Source organism: Azolla caroliniana, unplaced genomic scaffold (assembly GCF_043228905.1).
Source record: "Azolla caroliniana isolate FFs.n. ecotype wild unplaced genomic scaffold, voAzoCaro1.0.p SCAF_9, whole genome shotgun sequence".
Taxonomy (NCBI): Eukaryota; Viridiplantae; Streptophyta; class Polypodiopsida; order Salviniales; family Salviniaceae; genus Azolla; species Azolla caroliniana.
The window spans coordinates 19973202-19994333 of record NW_028230444.1 but is presented as its reverse complement, the minus strand read 5'-3'; the positions used below and the strand labels follow the sequence as shown (position 1 = coordinate 19994333).

The 21132-nt window shown below is 36.6% G+C and overlaps 2 protein-coding genes and 1 non-coding gene across 3 annotated transcripts; all 3 read right to left on the bottom strand.

Moving 5' to 3' along the window:
• Positions 1 to 6683: 6683 nt before the first annotated feature.
• On the bottom strand, positions 6684 to 6755 carry TRNAP-AGG (transfer RNA proline (anticodon AGG)). The gene has a single exon. It is a non-coding gene; the product is annotated as a tRNA-Pro (tRNA).
• Positions 6756 to 9121: 2366 nt separating this feature from the next.
• LOC147860505 (photosynthetic NDH subunit of subcomplex B 3, chloroplastic-like) lies at positions 9122 to 13779 on the bottom strand. Its single transcript, XM_087325050.1, has 6 exons — positions 13512 to 13779; positions 10993 to 11097; positions 10840 to 10893; positions 10624 to 10686; positions 9612 to 9674; positions 9122 to 9525 (listed from the first exon to the last, which is right to left on the bottom strand). The coding sequence occupies exons 1-6, from the start codon at positions 13737 to 13739 to the stop codon at positions 9490 to 9492; spliced, it is 549 nt and encodes a 182-aa protein (XP_087181176.1). The 5' UTR covers positions 13740 to 13779; the 3' UTR covers positions 9122 to 9489.
• Positions 13780 to 15426: 1647 nt separating this feature from the next.
• On the bottom strand, positions 15427 to 17490 carry LOC147860504 (uncharacterized). The gene has a single exon (XM_087324844.1). The coding sequence runs from the start codon at positions 17276 to 17278 to the stop codon at positions 15590 to 15592; it is 1689 nt and encodes a 562-aa protein (XP_087180970.1). The 5' UTR covers positions 17279 to 17490; the 3' UTR covers positions 15427 to 15589.
• Between the last annotated feature and the right edge of the window lie 3642 nt (positions 17491 to 21132).

Here is a 21132-nt window from a genome sequence, read left to right as displayed (position 1 = left end):
ATATATACTTATCTAAAGGCTATGTAAGTAGTCTCATTTTCTTGAACTTGATCGGAGGGAGATTCCCCGATTTGTGTATAAGCCTCCTTGTACATTCTCTTTGTAATAATCCTTCCTAACTAATGGGAAAGTAGCTTCATTTTGGAAAGAAAAAAAGAATATTGTAATATGTGGGTTTCAAATGTAGTGCCCATGGATGAATCAATATAGGGCAATCTATCACATGTGTGCATACTACTCTTTGCTTGTTGCACACACAACCATGTGCAAATCACCTACCAACTATTCTAAATATGTTATCTTTGTTCTTGGAGTGAATGTGTCAAAATCCAACACTATCCTCAAATTTTAGCTACATAGTTGCTCAATTTTGGTAATACTTTATGTCTAATGTAACTGTAAAGAATCATATGTGATTCTCTACAGCGGAAGATATGTGTGTTATGTGTGTGCGTGTAAAGAGGAGAGGAGAGAAAACACAATATAAATAAGAGAAATGAAGTACTCAAGAAGATGTATATTAACAAAGAGAATATCAAGTACAAAAATGTAGCATTACAAGGGAGGATAACCGACTCTTTATAAAGTAGGAGGGGGCTTTATATAAGGTCACCCTCTCTCTTCATTAACTCACTATAACGCCCACTCTCTCTCAAGAACCTTAGGGAATGTTGAGACTCATTAGTCATGGGGAATATGGAACTCATTATTTATGTGTCATAGAATATGATTCTATGACACATAGTATTGTTCATGTGTAGAGAGTAGTGGTGACTTTTGACCTTTGGGTTCTCATAGATTCTCAAAGGGTGTGTTCACACTAGACTAGGTTGAGCTTCATTCTCAACACTAAGAATGTATATAAGTTCTTATGAAACTTTAGCATGTTCATAATGTATTCTTTTTTACATTGGTAATGAATTTGGGTAATGCAATAATGTTGCTTTTTAGTCTTTTATCATGTGGCAACTATTATTGTTCTAGCATTACTTAATATGTAAGATTACTGTCGTCTTGGGTATAAAGCTTTTGTTTCAACAAACAAAGTTGCGTAGGCATTGATGGACTTCCTATATATTTTTACATCAAATATTGGGATCTAATTAAGGATGACATTTTGGAAGGGATGCAATACATTATGGTAGAAGATTTAATGCCTCCAACAATGTGTAGAGGAATGATTTATTTGATTCCCAAGGATGGAAAAGATCTAACAATGCTTGATAATTGGCGACCATTGACGATTCTCACTAATGCCTATAAGATCATGGCTAGGGTTTAGGGTTTAGGGTTTAGGGTCGAATGAAAACGGTCCTAGGGGACATAATACATACAACGCATTGTGTTGAATACACATTGTCAACAATGCTCCGGTTTTCTAGGAAGCCAGTTTGCGTTGTATGTATTATGTCCCCTAGGACTGTTTTCATTCGACTACTGACAACTTTCCAAAATGCTTGTGCAAAGGTTGCATGGACCACACTCATAAAAGATAAAAGTGAAGGTGGAATGGGACTAATAAATCCTGTGGTGCAAACGAAGGCCTTGTTAGGCAAATTGGTGGTCAAGAGCTTGCAACCACCTCAGGCACCTTGGAAAATTCTTTGCCGATGCAGAGGGAAGATGTGGTTGCCCAGACAAGGTGGAAGTTGGCCAAGTAGCGCCTTTTGGGGGTTTGTGCCAGAAATGTGATCCAAATACCGGGGATGTACACAAAGTATATGTGTTGTTGGAATTATGAAGCCATGGCAAGGAATAAGAAAGGGAATCGTTTGTAGGTGGAGAAATGACGAATATGCCCAAATGTACATGCCTATTGTTTGGAACCCACTAATTAGAGATGTGGATGGGCCGATGATAGGACAAAAAGCAGGCTTCAAATGGGCCAATTTAATCAATGCCCAAGGGAATACATTGGCAGATTGGAAGAGATTTCAGTGTAATGATGTGGGCACTCAAAAGGCTAGAATATGGAGGATAAACTAGGGTAAATGCGTGCTAATGAGGATTATAGATGTCATTGCACGCAACAGGCAAACCTTGGAAGATGAAGCCATAAGTCCCTCTGAAATTGAATGAACATCGCTTATCGATGCTGAAAATTATCTAATTGGAATTTTAAGGGAATGAAAGCAGGATCTAACGAGGCATGCTACTACAAAATAGAGCATAGAATGGTAATATGTGAGCAACCAGCCTATCAAATTGAAAGGCTAATTAGGTTGCTTGCAAAAAATGGAAAGGATATGATAGTTGACCCCAAGCCGAGTGAGATCAAACCAACAACAATGTATTGGCCAATAGAAGGGCATTCAAATCAGTTATCATGGGATCCAGCGATGTATTTCTGGAGAACTCAAGGACAAATGGATGGTGCCAAGTTGGTTCAATTTTTTAGGTACAACACAAAAATCGGGAGGCAAATTATACTAAAACAAGAACACAAAGATATTGCAGCTCGTAAATTTTGGATACAAGAGGGCATCAATGAAAGGAGATTAGCTAAATTCTGGAAAATGATATGGCATGACAGTGGTGACCGCAAGATAATGATGTGCTTATGGCTTATTGTGCATAGAGCTTGCCGGTAGGGGTGTGGGCTAAAGGCCCCAATGTAGACCCTAGATGTAGTGCATGTGGACAGCTAGAAAACATTTCCCATTGTCTATGGGAATGTCATGAGGCAACGGCTGTATGGAGAAGGGCATTACGATTGCTATGCCATGCCTCTAGCTCATTTACCCTCAAACGGGGACATGCTTGTTGGAACTGTCTTGATGATGATGTGGAGAAATTGATAGCACATGCAAAGCAATGTACAGAGGGGAGAATGGAACTATTCGATTGATCATTGATAACATTGCACCTACAAGTAATGCCCAGAAGCAGAAAATTGGAGATCTATGGATGTTGCTTGCACCCATTATCATATGGAACATCTGCACAACAAGATGTACTAGGGTATTTTCAGCAAACAAACGACCTCCAGCAAAATATATTAAGCTAATATGGCACAATATGAGTGGATTGATGGAACAGATGATGCTTTAGGATTAATGAGGCTGAATTTCAAAAAACGATGGTATACTACACCGATGGCTGTAGAAATTGGAGTGGATATACGGTGACAGTACGTAGTACCGAGATGGTTGTTCCCCCTCCCATTAGATGATAGAGGGGCGTGAATGACATGAGAAACATAGAGAACAAACATGTGGGCTATTGAGTGTAAGATAAATAAGTGATGTAGCCCATATGGAAGTAGGTAATGATTACCCGTTAAAGGGACTAAAGTTGTGTATTGTAGGTCATTTTAACTAATGGAGTATATTCTTATTTGGAAAAAGATAAAGCTCTTGTTTCTATATTTGTATGTAGTTCTTTCATAAAAACAATGGCAAGCATGTTCCAAAGAATAGCAAAAAATGCATTGAAAATGTATAGCTACTAGTTTAAATTTGTCAAAACCTTATATAATAACCCACCTAGTGGCACTATAATTTTATTGTTACGACTTACAATAAGTTGTGACAATATTCAAGGTATTTCTGGGGAAAAAAAAATGTTCAAGGTGATATATGGAATTGGTCAGCCCAATAACACTATGGACTATTTGGAAACAAGATTGTAGGCAAGTCTTCTCCGATCAAACCATTCACTAGGCGATGTTATTGAGTGAAGTTGTGGCCACACTAAATAGCCAATACGATGGCATCATGGGCAGATGAAAAGGAGCCGAAAGACAACGTTTAGCCTTCATCCAGCAATGGTCGTCCTCTTCCTTTCTTGAATCAGTGGGCCTCCACATAAGGTGGAACTATCAAGCCCCTTCTGTGGTTTGTATATAACATTCACAACTATGAAATTTTATAACTAATGCAAGGAGTTTTTTTGTTTTGGAAAAAAGAAAGGATTTTCAAGGATGCTTCAAAGAAAAATAAATACTTTGGAAAAAATGCCACTTGATAACATAGAATTGGAGTTAAGTTCTCATTATAGATTACGAGCATGTATTATCATCCATTTCGCCCATAGGTTGTAAGCCTACAATAACTCTAACTTACGGAATTGGACTACTATTTTCGGGTCCTTTAAGGATATATCATACTCATAGTGACGTGAGACTCAAGTGTTCCAAGTGGGACAACTTTTTTAAGGATAGATAAGACATATTTATTATTGTGAATTCGATTCCTTATGCTTAAAAGTTAATTATTTTGGTCATAATATTCAAGGTTTTTAAGGGCCCGTTGCCTAATTTTCAACAATATCATAAGAACTTTGACTGTTATAGCATCTTTCAACATTTATTGTGACCTTAGAGATCAAGCCTTATCTCAACTACACACTCTGATATGCAAATTACGTGGTTCCATCTCATCACTTGCTTTTGCTTGATAATTCATATGTATTTAAAACATTCTAGTGCATACAACACATTAAATATCTCAAAAATGTGTTTGATCTTTTTGACAAGAGCAATAAAAGTTAGCTTTGACTCGAAATACTTGGTCCTATGCACAACATGCGCTCAAGGATGGCAAAACGATAAAAAACAATGCTTATTATGTATTAGAAATTCAAAAAAAAGTATGCACAATGATTTTGAAGATTACTTGTATGTGCTATGTCAAAGTTGAAGCTCCTTGTTCCATCTAATTTATTAATCAATCAATTAAACATGGATAGACAACTAAATTGAATTGATCTAACACAATAACAACGTGTACCAAGAAAATAATAAGAATTGATGGATTAAATGTAAATAGACAATGACAAATTAATTTAGCACAATAACCACATGAACCAAGAAAATCCTACATCACATAATATTCAATCGTGTAGATAGTCGAGACCAAACCCAACGCAAGGATATATGTAACAAAAGAACAATTTTTATTCTACTGGATTTAGATTAATTGTGTGGCATAGTTTGAAATTATATCCCCCATCCCCCTCTTGAAATACATCAAGGTCTTGTAGCTTTATTTCCTGGATTATGCCATGGTGAGTTTTCTAGTTAGCTCGGTCATACATATTATTTGGCCTAACAATATTCTTTAGTATTGCAATCTCCTATTTTAAGAAGCCTGGCAAAAATTAAAAGTGGACTTCATAAAGCCTATATTTTGAGACGTTTCATAAAAGGGTAATGAAACATTTTTATCATGGCATGCTCCCTATAAAATGAAATATGCCCACATATTTCACCATTACATAAAGTTGTCATAAACTAGCTATTCCTCTCTCTTTTTCTCTCTATGTCCTATGTTAATTCATAATTCATCAACACATTCGCAAACGGGAGACAGTGGTACATCACACATAATGTCTTGTTTTAAAAAAGAATCCATTCATGGGTTGAGGTCAATGAAATTTTCTTATAATAATTGGCAAAAAAAATCATTGACTCGTGATGCAAAGCCCTACCTTAAAAAGAAAAGATAAAATCGATATAATTTAGAATGCAAGATCAAGGAACCTTTTCCATGCTACATAAAAAGTTCCAAATTATGGAGATATTTCTAGACATGACTTGCAAAAAAATATGTAACAATTATTATAAGAAAATTTTCTTATAATAATTTTTAGTAACAATTGCCACATGAACCTCCATATTTACTAAAAATTGACTTTTATGACTACTTTACCTATATTTAAGTTGGACATTTTAAGAATTTTATTGAAGGAATTTATATTGTGTCACTTGAATACATTGAGAGAGAGAGAGAGAGAGAGAGATTTATACAAAAGATAGACTATTTGCTTCCATGGTCGTAAAGTTGAAGTTTATATGAACCCTTTTGTAAGTTTGGTCTCAAAATTGGAGCAAAATGTGACTTCTTGGACCACTATGATTCCTTGTTCAAAATGTTGAATCTTTCATGGATTATGGACCATACATTTCATTTCGTTTAAGTTGAGTCTAATTTTCCTAGTGCCCTCTATGGCCCTCTATGGCCCAATTTCAAGGACAACTATTGCTCAAATATTGAGTTTCACCAACGCAATACTATTGCAATTTGCTATTCTTGGTATCCTTGTTCCTTTTGGTTATTGAAGCATCAATATGGCATGATTTGTTTGATGTCTTTTGTGAGCATTAAGGTTGTGTTGTTTGAGCAATTTTGGCAACACCATCTCTTAAACCATTTATAGGTGCTATTTGCCCAATTAGAAGAGAGAATTTTGTTTTACGTTGTCTTCTACATTATGTTGGTGATGTGCACAAGTTTTTACTGTGAATCAATAATGCCCCTTCCTAGGAAGGACTCACATACAAGACGATATGTTTATTTGGCTCAAGAATCAATAGATCAAAGTTGGCCTCTTTGCGGACAATAAAAAATCTGTTCTATTCTTTACTTCATACTTGCAAGCACTCACCCTCATCTTGAGGAGGGTTTAGGATGAGCAAGACATGGTTGTATTGACCCAAGTTGGCCTCATAGGATTATCTTGTGTGCCCTCTCATGTTGTTCCAACTAGAGAGAGAAATTATGATGATAGACGAATGCCCACAAGATATATAGATAGATAGATTCTATTATCGTCTTTGAAGGTGAAATATGACCTATGAGACCAAAAATATTACATTTCACGTGATACACATGTGAATAAATAAATATTATGCTCTATTATTGTTCAAGTTCCTAAATTTGTTATTGAATTTAGCAAAATTAGGGGCATTCCGAGAATTGAACTCGGGACCTCTTGCACCCTAAGCAAGAATCATGCCACTAGACCAAATGCCCTTGTTGTAAAGTTGAAGAGTTTATAATTAGTCCTATTATTAACCATTAGGCAAGTTTGGTCTCAAACTTCAAACAAAATGTGACGTCTTCAACCACTATGATAATTATTTATATTCGTTGTTCAAGATTTTGAATCCCTCCTAAGTTATGGACCAATATATTGCATTGCCATTAGGTATAGTCTTGTTTTCTAGGGCCCCTATAGTCCCACCACATTGAATTCCTGATACATAGTACATTTTCACACACTAGGATTAAGTGCTTTTTTTCCCAATGTTCAAAACTTTCAATATCAATAAGATTACACTTCTATGATGATGAATGTAATTTTATTTTCTAGGGTAGCCCTTCCATGTTAGCTCAAGATGATCTACCTAACTGTTGATGACATAAAGCTAGTACACTAGGTGGTCAATTATGAATGTAAGAATCATGCAATGTTGCAAGGTAGTGTCTTTTGTGTGGTAACCTAAACTATGAAGGAAAGCATTCTAACCAACAAATATTCACCTATTTGAGCAACTACAAATTGATCTTGATATAGGATTGTGTCCATGCCATGTTTTCATAATTGTTCATAAGTGGCACTCCCTTCACCTAATGGATTCAATACAACTCTTGCACTTTGTGACATGTCATTTCATGCAAAATAAAAGAAGGTGCTTACATTCATGGACCAAGAAGAAAAAGATATATCACCTAGAAAGTAAAAATAACATAATATCCTTTTGCCAAAACATGTGAACCATAAATATGGATTTAGACCTACCGCCGAAATGAAAATAATCAATGATGTTGCATAACATATTGTTGGGGAAAGTAATAAACCTAGGCTCAAACCTATAATCCAAATGAAAACTATTGTTGATGCGGCATAATATCATTAATGAGAATGGGAAACTATTTGACTAGTTGAACAAGGAAATGAACCAAAGAATAGCATATTTACAAAGTTCCTTACCCTAGCCATAGGGGGCTTGCACGTGCAAACACACTTGACCTTTTGATTTTAGGTGCTTGTGATTATATGTGAGTGATAATCTATTAAATCTAACATACACCATTGTTATTAGCCACGATAACAAACTATGATCCAATTGAGATGGTGTATTTTATTCCCTAGCATAGTTATAAAATCCACCATTGTTACTCTTCTAGAAACCAACATGCTTCATATTAATGATGTGCTTGAAAGTGTTATGATATTGTTAAATGCATGGACACTAATTACAATAGCACAAAACAATGAGCTCGTCGGCCATTTAAGAGCGTTCTTTTGGATGTTGAACTTCATCACTCTAATGGAACTATCAAACTTTTGATATTAGTATAACAAAAAACTTTTTAAATTGATTAATTTATTTTGGAAATGATGTGGTTGATTGTGGCATTCATAATACAATATATTCAAGGAAATTAGTATCAAAGACATTGGAGATTTGTCTCCCAATAAGATTCTAGAATGTTCCATTGAAAAGATGATGAAATTGGCTTCTAGAATGTTTTATTTCAATAAAGGTTCCAAAACAAGTCTTCATGTTCCTAGGCGTACATAAAATAATAAAACAATTTACCTTTATAATTTTTATTCTCCTTTCAATTACCACAACATACTTTATGGCCTAAGAATCATGAGAGAAGTGTTATAAGGTGTTTCTTGCTTTGATTGTTGCACGTCAAAATCAAGCATAGAAGCACAAAGACTCGCCCAATGTGCAGGATGGAAGAACATCCTTTAAGCCTAGCAATAAAGACACAAGGAAAATGTTTACCATTCTTACATTCACCTACTCCCAAGGCCACTCTAGCATTGTAATAGCAAAATTTAGGCAACGACAAATGCCCAATGATCTCAAAATTTAACAAGATATATAAGTTCAATGGTATTTGACACGAATATTGAGAAGTCTATAGAAAAGTTGAATTTTATATGCTAATTTTATATGATAATTTAGAGAAGTTTTTACAATTCCGATCATTCACAACTCATCATAGTTTTGTGTTCAACAAAGTCTGAGGTAGATTGTCAAGATATACTAGATCGATTCATGTCTACCTTTACTTGCATATCTCATAAATCAATAACTTGAATACAATTGTGAGAAAATTGCTTTATGTTAGATATGAGAAAAACTTCGTTAACCAAATCAATCAAAGTGTCATGCTCATAAAGCATTAAACTAGGAGTAATTCATCCAAGACTGTTCATCAAGATTTGAACTAGTGTTGTATTCTAAAATGTACAACAATTATATTTAGAGAGTCATAAGTGCCTTAAACCAACACAACACAGATAAGACCCATCCAATTATTTGTCTCTAAATTTGGCCCTATTGAAATGCAATGCCATTTCATGCAACGATTAGAAAAACTACAGTAAATGTCATCATCATTTCTTTCCTTCAGCAAGTTGTGGAGTTTGACCCCACAAATACAATGAAACCACTCAAAAATACAATCTTGCAAATGTTTAAAAGTTACTCTTTATTTAGTTTCAACATGCCAATGACAGCTTTTCCCATAGAATAAAAAAAGTATAACACAGCGCCTAATGCTATTATCTGCTCAAGAAGGGAGGATTATCATCACCAAAGCTTGAGAGGAAAATAACAGATGAGTAGAGGGTTGTATCATATGGCAAACAATTTGGATCTAGTACGACAATAAATTCCCCGACCTTCATTTCATGAGTACAGTAATGTTGTTTCACTGGAGTTTTCAAGTGAGATTTGTCCTATTTTTTCTTTTGAGGCAACCTTTGCACCACCACCTGAAACCATTGATTGTGTCATAACTAAATTTGATCAAAATTGGACAGCATATTCATTACTCACAAACTTCTAATGAAAATAATACCTTGCCAGAGTTCGACTTGTTCCCAACAATAGTCTGGCAGGCAAGTCTCCAGTTCTCTGGTTTCTGCATTGTGGGAGTAATCAGCTGAATGAGGAAGCTTAAAAGATAAAAAAAACACTCCTAATTGAAATGTCTCAAGGCTTTTGAGAGTCATAACTAGCACTTAAATGTAAAGCAGACTACAGGAACTTTGCTTAGTTGTGTTTGTGCTTTGATTCCAAATCTCTTCACCATTGCATCACACAGCGAGGCAAAACTTCATTCAAGCATACTGTCTTTCATGTCAGGAAGGGCTTTTCCACGTTCATCCTGAATCCTTCACCGCAAGTGGGAAAGGGTAAAAGCATCCATTACTAGAAGTTAACAATGTCACCCCTATCAATTTCACATTTGATGTCGTATGCATTTTCATGCCAAGCTTACACCAGAAGAATAACAATGCTATGTCTAGATTCTAGAAGATCCTGACCTCTTTACATGTTGACTGTTCGGAAGATTAATGTACTTGTACCCTCCTTTCTTCTAGAATCTAGACATAGCATTGTTATTCTTCTGGTGTAAGCTTGACATGTTTTGACTGTTCGGAAGATTAATGTACTTGTACCCTCCTTTGACTTTCTAGATGGCTCTAGAACCTAACTTCTTCTGCATTAGACTCCTCATTCCTGGGATATAAATGTGGTGTAACAGCAGATTAAAATGATGCATGACGTGAAGAAATCGTGGATATTCCAGGATGCTTAGATTCAGGACTCACAAAAACAATACCAAGGTTAATGTAAGGTAAACTTTTTGAAAATAAAAACTTTTGAGTTGTAAACTTAAGGTAAGAATCCTTAAACTTTTAAGAAATTATGGAGCTTTCAAATTCTGATCATTTTCCCTTCAAGAACTATCGGATTTTTCAATGAACGTTTTAAACTTTTTGCTAAAAAATACTTAACCACTGCTTGGACCTGCTTCTCTTAACAGAAAATACGTCAACTCAAAAAACTTTCCAAAATCTGTTCACCTTTTTTAAGAACCGATATTCAGCATCTGTTCTTTCATTCAGAAGATCACTTCCTTCTACAATCTGCAAGATAACAATTAAAAATACAATAATCAGCATCAGCAGGATTGTATATAACAAAGTAAATGTGATCAATGTTGGAAAGTTCTACATGTACTCAATATCATTTGCATGCATATTTAATCAGGGTATAGAAAAACAATTATGTATTTAGACCTCCACAATGCATGTTCCACAGCTGCCACCTCCACCACAATTCATAACTTTTCCCTGTCAAAAAGGTGACCACTTCAGTTGTTTATCTACCCAAAGATACAACTACGAGGATAAATGAAAAAGATTGAAAACGAAAACAATTATTTTGCTTACATAGAGATTGTACAGCTCTAGTTTCTCATCATTCATCACAGTACGAAGTAGCTTCTCACCACTACTAACTGACACAGTGTCTACATTGGCAGCACCATTTTCTGGCTGCAGAAAGAAGAGACAAATTAACATTCATAAACAAGAGAAATATCAGGTATAAAGCTAAAGTTTCTAACGTTTTGGCAATTGTGATCAAATGTCCTAACATTGAGTCAAACAGAATGCCATATGAAAGAAACAAAACTCAATCAAATTAATTTTGAAACATTCAATCTACATTAAAAAACTGTTGATTTATGACATAAAACTACATCTGGTCTGATTTAAAATTATAGGGTGAGCAGTGGATATGTTTAGTGTGATTTCCTAGGATGGATCATGCAAAATGCCAAAATATATAAAAGATGGGTCAAGCTATCAATGGCTTAATGGGCAGATCCTGTTCCCCAACTTGGAGGGCCCGAGTGAATAGCAGAGGGCAGATGAGGCCAAGTAGTTAAGGCAATGGACTGCAAATCCATCATATGCAGGTTCAATCCCTATTGTTTGCTCATTCAATCAAAGAGAACCATTTTTTATCACCTGGAATATAAAAATACCAAAGAGATGCCCATTCCTTGTGAACTTTTTCTAATTCGTGAATTTTAGCTCAAATCTTTCCTAGTTTCATGAAGGGGTTAGTTAATACCACCTGGCAGACTTCCAAGAGCCACGAACAAAGGGGTGGCTCTTCGCTCATTAGTAACCCCTTCCCTCGTGTATGAGGCAGAGGTTTGGGCTCCGGGGCTGACAGCATTCATGTGGTTGCAATTGGAGAGACCATTGGCCACGATGCTATCACGACAAATCCAAAGCAAATCAACGGTGCCACATGAAATCATTAGAGCAGAATTCAGTTGACCCCCTATGCTAGTAGAAGCACTTTTTCAAGTAATAATTTTTATTAATGGGATGCATAGCCAATCAGAAGATAGGATATCCCTTGAAGCTTTCGCAGCATCTCGATCACTCTATGAGTCCAGAGATACTAGCTCTTGATATAGTACTGTGGTAAGTTGGTGTTTCGCAAACAGCCTAGGCATTAATAACCTTGTTTTACACCAATGGTGTTGGTGAAGCAATTGGATAGGCCATCAGAGCATCGTACACACCGTGAGACTTGCTCATATAAGAGAAAAATACCAAGGCATACTTGGACCCTCTCCCAACTATTGGATACCTCAGATACAAAGACACTAGGTAGGTATATCTTAGAGTTAAAACAGCATAAAGAGAATAAGCTACAAAATGTTAACCATAACCTTTCTAATATTCACCAACACATCACCATTGAAATTTTTCAAGGACAAGGGTGGAGGATGAACGTGGACACACCTGCAGCACTCGGCCTCTGCCTCACTAAAGCAAAAAACCAAAGAACAACCAAATGCCCTTGGATACAGGCTTCAAAGTCAGTCATCGTCAAGAAGCAATTAACAAGATAAGGGAACGTCAGTTACCCCGCCTAGAAGCTATGGATGGGATACCATTTGCATTGAGACCTCGGGCCACACCTGCATCAAAACCCTTCAACCCCCCACTCCTTTTCGAGAGACTTGGATGGAAATGAAACTAGTCTCTCAACACATAGCCATGTCCTTTATAGACCATGCTACACCCCATAACATTTCTTGTACCACGCTCAAACTCTCTTCTTTATGTTTTTTTTATTTTTTATTTTCAATGATTAGGTACACATACCCATTATTGTAATCAATTATCTCATGGGCCAAATTTGGTCTTAGAAGACATTAATATATCTTTCTTTCTCAACTCGCCATTTTTAATATTTTGTGGGGGACTAAATCTGGTGACAAGAGGATTACCACCACCACCTCTATTTGAAGAGTTATTGATAGATTGAGTCACATCAAATATAGAATACCAGAATCTTTTTACCCCCCCAGTTGATATCTTACCTGGTGATGGTACAACAAGAATATCACCAAATGTGGCATGGCTAGTAAAAACAACCCAGTTTTGATGCCCCGGGAATATGATCATACATATAAGTTGTAATTCCCTCTTCTTAGGCTGCAGAAGTATGTGTGTATACAGATATACACGCACATATATACTTCCGCAGCCTAAGAAGAGTGATTATCTTCCATGGAAGAAAAGACTGTACCTTCGAAGATTTAGTATCTCAGAAATGGATTGATTAACTGTTTAAACAATATGCAAGTTTCTAGTATCCCCAGCGAGAGAGAGAGAGAGAGAGAGAGAGAGAGAGAGATGAACTCTTATACAGTATACAACTTTCCAAGATTTAGCATCTCGAAAAAGGACTCGCTAACTCTTAAAGAACATAAAAGTTTCTGAGGTTTAGCATCTCAGAGAAACACATTATATGAATGCGTATATACTGATGAATTATCATCGCAGAAAGACTCATTTCCCCTCTGAGAAAAGAGCAATTCCTTAAATAAAGTTACAGACAAGAAAAAGTGAGGGAGAAGAAAGGACGCGAAGAAACATACACTGAGGAATACCAAGTCGATGAAAGGAATGATCGTCTCTGATGCTATGGATGATGGCGTGTCTTCTTGATCTTGAGGAGAGGAGAAGACTCTGATGCCTGGAAATCTGGCTGTATTGCAGGGCAATGAAGAAACCCTAATTAATCTGGGAGACGAGGATGAAGGAGACAGAGGTAAATGAGAGATGGAAAGAACTCCTTGAAATCCGAGAGGAGAAGAGATCGCCATGAGACCTGCAGCCTCTGCCACACTCAGGCCACAAAAAGCTTCATCCGCCCCCTAACCGGTTTGACAGTTTTCAAACTTGAACCGAACTGGTTAAGGCTTAACTGGTTTGGCCAAGCCGGTTAACGCTAAACGTTTAGTAACTGATTTAGCCATAAATGGTTCGGTTCGGCTTGAGCCTTGACAAACCGAGCATAAACAGGTTAAGGAGGCTCAAGCATGAACCGAACCGACAAACCGTTTATAAATGGTTTAACTACTCGGTTCAAGCTTGAGCCGAGCCATTGGCGATTCCTAATTCCCATGGTACGCAAGCATAATTGCACGATCGCATGTTTCTCCAAAAAGATGTGACTCCCGTGGGCAGGATTTTACAGCTCCCACTTGAAGGTATAAACATAATTAGGAATCTACTTCTAAAAAAAATTACCTTTCCCACGGTCGTGCCGTCATCGTTTGGACAACTCAAATAGTGAGACCATTCGCAAGTACAATATTTGATATTTTACCCGCAAACCTCTCATGTCATGTCATGTCATTACTATATGACAATTGAGGTGGCAAATTAGACAGAAACTAGGGCGAGTAATTGAGTCAACATTCAATTATGTGATTACACCTCCATTGTTCCTTCTAAGATGCGTTGATGCAAAGATGAATATCGAGTTGATCGTTCATGATTCTGCTCTCCCTCCTTACATTACTCATCAATTAACCTAACATCATTTTTCCAAGGAAAGACCTACATAAACTTCATTGGGTGTTTTGCAATACTTTCAGGGCCATCTAATTATCATCATTTTATAATCGATAATGATACAAAAGGCAATCAGGGGTTCGTGCATACGTTCAATCAGATTTACGGAAACTTCATCAACACCTCCATTGAGATTGTGGAGCAGCATCCACTGTCCTTCATAAACTTTTTTCTTCCTACATTTGCTTGCAAACCCTAGCTCATCAAACATTATATGCATTGAATGATTGATTGACATTCATTCAATCAGATCAGATGCCATCTCCAATATGGTTGGCGATATAGTGAGCTCATTGGCAATAACATGTACTGAATGATTCACGTTTATTCAATCCAATGCCATCTCCAATATAGATATCTGCATAGTGACCATTCTAACACACGCATGGGTCGAAAACCGTTAAAAAACCTTTCTTAAAAAGCTTTAGTATTTCACCATGTACATTACAAAATCTGATTAGCTAAAACAAATGAATTATCTATTGCCAGGAGAGATATATTGTTACCTTTTAACCCTAGCAGGACTCTAAACCACAAATTATAAATACGCATGTATATATTGACAATGAAATTTCCAAACTACTCATTCTACCCATCTCATGATTCAAATGAGTAAATCATCAAAGTATAATTTACTTCTGATAGACAAGAAATGTAAACATTTTAGACTTGAAATGTTGATAGTCAGAAAGCAAGATTTTCCAAAACATACATATTTTGGCATCAATACACACGAAAACATAAAACTACATAAAAGTTCTGATGATTCGAAAGCAAGTTTGTCCAAAAATTTACTTCTTCCTTCATGCACACTTCTTTTTTCTCCACCATAGAATTCCTCTTTTAATTTTTTCTTGCCCACTACTTTATAAAGTAAATAGATATTCTGGTATCCCAATACACAAGAAAATGTCAAAACTCGAAATTTTGATAAGTCAGAATGCAAGATTTTCTAAAACCATACATATTCTCGCATCAAATAATAAACTTCATGTCCTAGTAAGGTGGAGTCAAAGCAGCCTGCTCATAAAAAGATAGATAAAAACGCCTGCAAACATAATCCCTACACTTAGCTACAATGTCATGTAGAATTATCTTACTGTCCACAGCAAACAAAAACTTCAGTGCTACTAAAGGTTTCGGAATATTCCATACATTGCCCAAGCTCATGACTAGAGTGATCACACACAAGAAAGAGCTTATCGATTAGATGGATACTCCCACTCTCTGCCATTTTCGAGACGAGGTCGAACTCCAATGCATATTGCAAATCTATAAAGACCACAAGAACATCATCAGGCACCAGACTTCTTTCTCGCCAAACCGAAAAACCTGAGCTCATTGGATGTTTCCGGTCATAATAGTCCGACTGCCCTCCCGATAATGCTTTCCCAATCATCAAGTTGATCCGAGTTTGAATCCAACTGGATGAACTAGCAGTTGCTTGGAATAGATCTCCACCAAAATGATGGCCATTCTTCAGATCATGATGTGCCTCTGTATGATCATTATCAGCACCACCTGACCATACATAGATCATGTCCTTATCTCTCAAAATCTCTTTAAACTGTTGTAGTTTACCATTCGTTGTGTTGAATCGACTAACCTTAAACCATTCTTTTTCCGATTGTGGTTTACGCTCACCTTCAAATTTACCAAATTCAAGGTAAGAATCATGTTTATCATTTTCTACACTCAGACCTGCCCATATTACTTTAGAGGTTAGTTGCTTAGGTTTCGCATCTTCATGAAAACCTGCAGTATTTTTCTTGAAGACGATTATGGTATCCAATCCAGATGCCTCTGCTTTGGTCACGTAGACGATGTTAGAGTGATGAAATAATAAAGTGACAGGCTTTATGCTATGTCCACCTTTACTTGACAGGAACTTAGTATGCCATACATCCAAAGATACATGCATGACAGCAATTCCCCCTGATTTTAGTACACGTTCGATCTCTGCGACAAAGAAATCTGAATATGGAACCTCATCAAATAGTGTTGTGAACACAAAATCAAAGCTTTCATCCACAAGCATTTGTGTGAATATGCTATTGCTTTCTTTAGATACTGAATGATGTCTGGAGTTTAAATCATCTATGCTTACCACATCCTTCAATTCCTTCTTTTTCAATGCAGTGAACTCTTCACCTGTTTTTGTACCTAGGCAAAGAGCCTTATCATGGAGATGGAGCAAACCTTCATCCATTAAATCTTGGAAGATCTTCTCATAAACACTTGGCATGAGCTGCATTTCTTCTAACTCAGCCTGAGTACTGAGCCTATTCAGGTTTTTTCTCTGATACCCATCCAAAACCACATTTGGTGTATTGAAAAAAATGTCATTTGTTGCATCCTGAGTATTCTCACCACCATGAAGCAGATAGGCCCACTGATGCTTAAATCGATATAGGTCGACGGATGGATCTTGGTTAACCATCTCTATATGTGGTTTGCTTATACCATCTCTATCTGTTTGCAGATCAGTGACATGGAAATCTCCATGTACATCATGATTCATCATAGAATACATGCTCCCATCTAAAGGGTCACTCTTGCTCATGCTTCCGGAATACCCCACATATTGATGATGGCATGGTATACAATAGAAAAACAGAGAGAAAGCAAGAACCAAGGAGAACAGGAAGCAGAGGATTACCTCGATCATTAGGAGGAGGAGAAGCCGATGTTCACGGATTTGAACTTCATGGAAGATCTTAAGCAAGCTGATCCTAGTTTCGAGAGGTTCAGATTCGAGATCATCGTGAGGGTACAGGGCTGACATTGCCTTGAGAGGTGGAAAAGAGAAGCCCTCTTTGTGAAGATTGAAGGTATAAATCGATGGCACGCACACAAACAAAGGGGGAAAAAAAGGACCCTCTTCCTCTGTTTTCTGAAATGTTGGCCCTGTTTCTTCTCTGAGGTTGCTCCGTTTCTCAGGGATGGAGATCTGTTCCTTCTCTGTAATGGTGCTCTGTTTCTCTGATGAAGATAGTATAGATATGCATCAAACAAGAGAGAAGAGGACTTAGCGAGTGCAAAATCTTGAGGAGGTATGGTTTCCACCCACGAGGAGAGCTCCATGAGGATATGGGGGCTTCATCTGGATCAAACAGGGATAGCAGAGGGCATCATCATCCATTTTTCTGAACAAGAAGATGAAGGATTAGGAGCTCTGGTTTTTCTTCTTCTTCTTCTTCTTCTTCTTCTTCTTCACACCTTTAAGTGTTACATGGCTTCTTTTCACACTAGTGTCTCTCTTTGTGCCTCTCTTCCGATCGATCGATCGATCGAAAGCCCGTGTGTCGTTCAATCGCTCTCTATCGATCAATCCATCAATCCATCAATCCATCCATTGATCAATCCATCCATCCATCATAAGCTCGCTCTCCTATCGATCCTTCTCTATACTTGGTCTCTATCGATTGATTTCATCGAAAGGCTCGCCCTCCGATTGATCCTTCTATGTGCCTCTCTCGATCAATCGATCGATTGATCGAAAGCTTGCTTCCCAATCAATCAATAAAAATTTGATTCGTCACTCTCCTTTTTTACCTATTGCCCAATTTGGATCCCATAAGTACACATGCACACATTAGCTTGCCTCGTCTCCTTTCACCCGTGAATTGAATCGAACTCTCCTTGCTTGGAATCTACACGTAACTCGTGAAATCTCCCTCATCACTCTCCCTCGCATTTTAAGATACAACGATTTTAACTGGTGTGCTTTTGATCCTTCATGTGTAATCGTCGAATCTTGTATTTCCTTTCTATGTTTGTGCCTTTTGACCATTCCAATTCCCCTTGGTATCTTTGTTCTAGGTGTGCCTTGGTGCTCAAAACTCGAACATTAGCTAGACAATTACTTTTCCTCTCACATCTCTCACCATATTCTTTCTTTCATTTTGCTTTCTTTCAAAGTGCCCTCCATCATTCCAATGACTAAGAAGCTTACTAGATGTGCCTTCTTTAACCCACTCTTTTATATTATTTTGTTTTGCTTTCTATGAAGCATTGTTAATCATTCCAATGTCAGCACATTCTAATGAACAAATATCGTCTTCTTTTTTGTTAGCATGATGTCGATATGGAACGAAGGATATAATACCTACAATCAACCACCTAAACTAATTTTTGTGTTTTAAAATGGTAGAAATAACCTACCAAATCAACCCTCCCATGGGATGGGGTAAAGGAATCTTTAGTTGCGTTATTAGGTAAGAAAGTTTGACTCTTCTTTCGCCAACCTATCCAATATGAAAACATCTCGCAAAGCTCTTTAAGGTTCTTGAATGTAATCAAAATTTCTAAATGTTATTCAATTTGAAAAGTATTACATACCACCTTGATTACTTTTAAATGACATAACTGTTTGGGAAAAGTTGTTGTGTCCATTGATGGAGATTTGATGATGTACAAGCAATAATACTTGTAGAAATTAGGGATGCTCGTTGTCCAACATGCTCAAATGTATTGCAAAAGAACTCAAACGTATAAAATATGATGTTTGCAATATCCCATCTAATATTTTCAAAAGGAATCTTGGTTCTTTAGTTAACCTAATTCGAAAACTTCAAATGCTTGTTTCAACATTAGAACTTCATATTGGACACCAACTCTTTAATTTTATGATCTTCAATTTGTGTATGTTTAAAAGTCATATAACTTCCATAGGTAAATTGTTAAGCTACGAAAGAAAATTGAAATGAAAAAAAGTTTTGTCGTGCCTTCAAAACCAACCACAAAATTCCCTTTTATTTTAAACTTTACATATTTAACTAGATCTTCATTACAATTTACTATTATTGGTTGCATTAGATAATAACTTTCTCAAAAAATAGTTGATTGTTTGGAACTAATATGGTATTTAATGAAACAATTGAAATTTCACTTAAAGATTGTTGCATTGTTGGTCATCTGGTGGGTATGAAATGCATGAAAGGCCAAAATGTAGCATTTGAAATGGCACATTTGTGAGAATGTGATTATTGATCCTTTGCGAGTTGATAGCCCATAATTTATTGTAATATAATTATATTTCTCTTGTTTATTCTTTGTCGATTTGTATCTCAATGTTATAATTTGTGGTGGCGTTATATTATTGTCAATTCCCAACTATTCTCTCCACCGGCCTCCTCGAGTTCGTGCAAATCATGCAAATGAAGTTGTAGATAAGAGACAAGAGCAAATGCCTTCAGAGTAGAAGGTTGTTGAAAGTGCCATGTTCTCCTTTCGAGCAACATCAAGAGTAGAAACCCCCACACGTAATGTAAACCTAACCCAGTCTTATGTATTGTAACTATTTGTGCATGTTAGCTACTATTCTTTTTGTGAATTAGGGAGATCAAATAGCTACATGTGCATTAGAATCTCGCCAAATTCATTTCTATCACAAGCTTATTGCCGAAGGTGGTAATTGGTTGTATTTGGTCCCAAAACCTATGAACTCAATGTGGGGTACGAGGTTATGGAACTCTCTACTTATTATACTCTCTAACACTCTTTCTTTAATAAAGCTAAGGGACTTCATACGTAATACTTAGCATTTCACTTAATAAATCACTTAGCTCATAATGAATGCGACAAATAAGCAACAATACACTTAGTATATATTACCGAACAATTGTGCTAAATACAAGTTAAGCCTAAGTACGTAAGATAGATGCTTTGGTCTTAGGCTCTTTGACTCATATGCATGTTTCGTTTTGGGATTGAGAGAGGGAATAGAATAAGAAAGACTTAGCTCTATCAAATGGAAGTGAAGAAGACGAAAAAACTAACTAATTAGCGACGAACCCAGCAAAAGCAAGAGAAATTGTTAATCACTTTCAAGCCGCTGGCCTTGCAAACCCTAATCTTTCGAACTCTCACTCACACTTCCCTAAGACAAGTCTAATCAAGAAGCTAAATAATGCTTTACGAAGGCTTTTATGTGTTAAGCATATAAACATAAAAGTAAAGGTTTTACACATGATGATACTAATCATACTTCATTTAAATAGAGATGTCCACACAACACATATGAAAGGTGGAGTGATTAGGGTTTGGCTAAGTAGCATTCAACCTTAATCACTCAAATCACTACAAGGTGGAGGGAAAAACTAAAGAATCAAGAAGAAGAACTAAAAATTCACAAAGGTAACTTTTATAACTCACTTACAAAAAGGTCATCCCCTTTCATATTATGGTGGCCAGTTGGCATAAAGCTCTAGGGGCAATTCTTTTTTATCCCTCTTTTTCCTGGTTTTGCAGTTGGTTTAGTGCCAAAGCATGGGTCGTGGTACGTATGCTAGGTACTTAACCAAGTGTTCGACAAATAATTAACACTTTGCTATTTTTATTAAACATCCCAACCCATGGGTTGGATCTCCCTTGAGATTATAAAAAGCTTTGTTGTTTTTATTTATTACCATCACTAGCAAATAGTTCAATCCAAGTATTCACCAAGTATGCGGAGAGATATCATTGGCTTCTCCTAGGAGGAAATCTTTCCACATGAAAATATATGTTGTCATAGATATTAGAACATACATGCCCTAAATAGAATATATTCAAGCCTTTACATTCATTAGGCATGAAGGCAACATGCTCGAAAAAGAGTTTGTTTTCACATCTAAAGTATTTCATTGCCTAAGATCG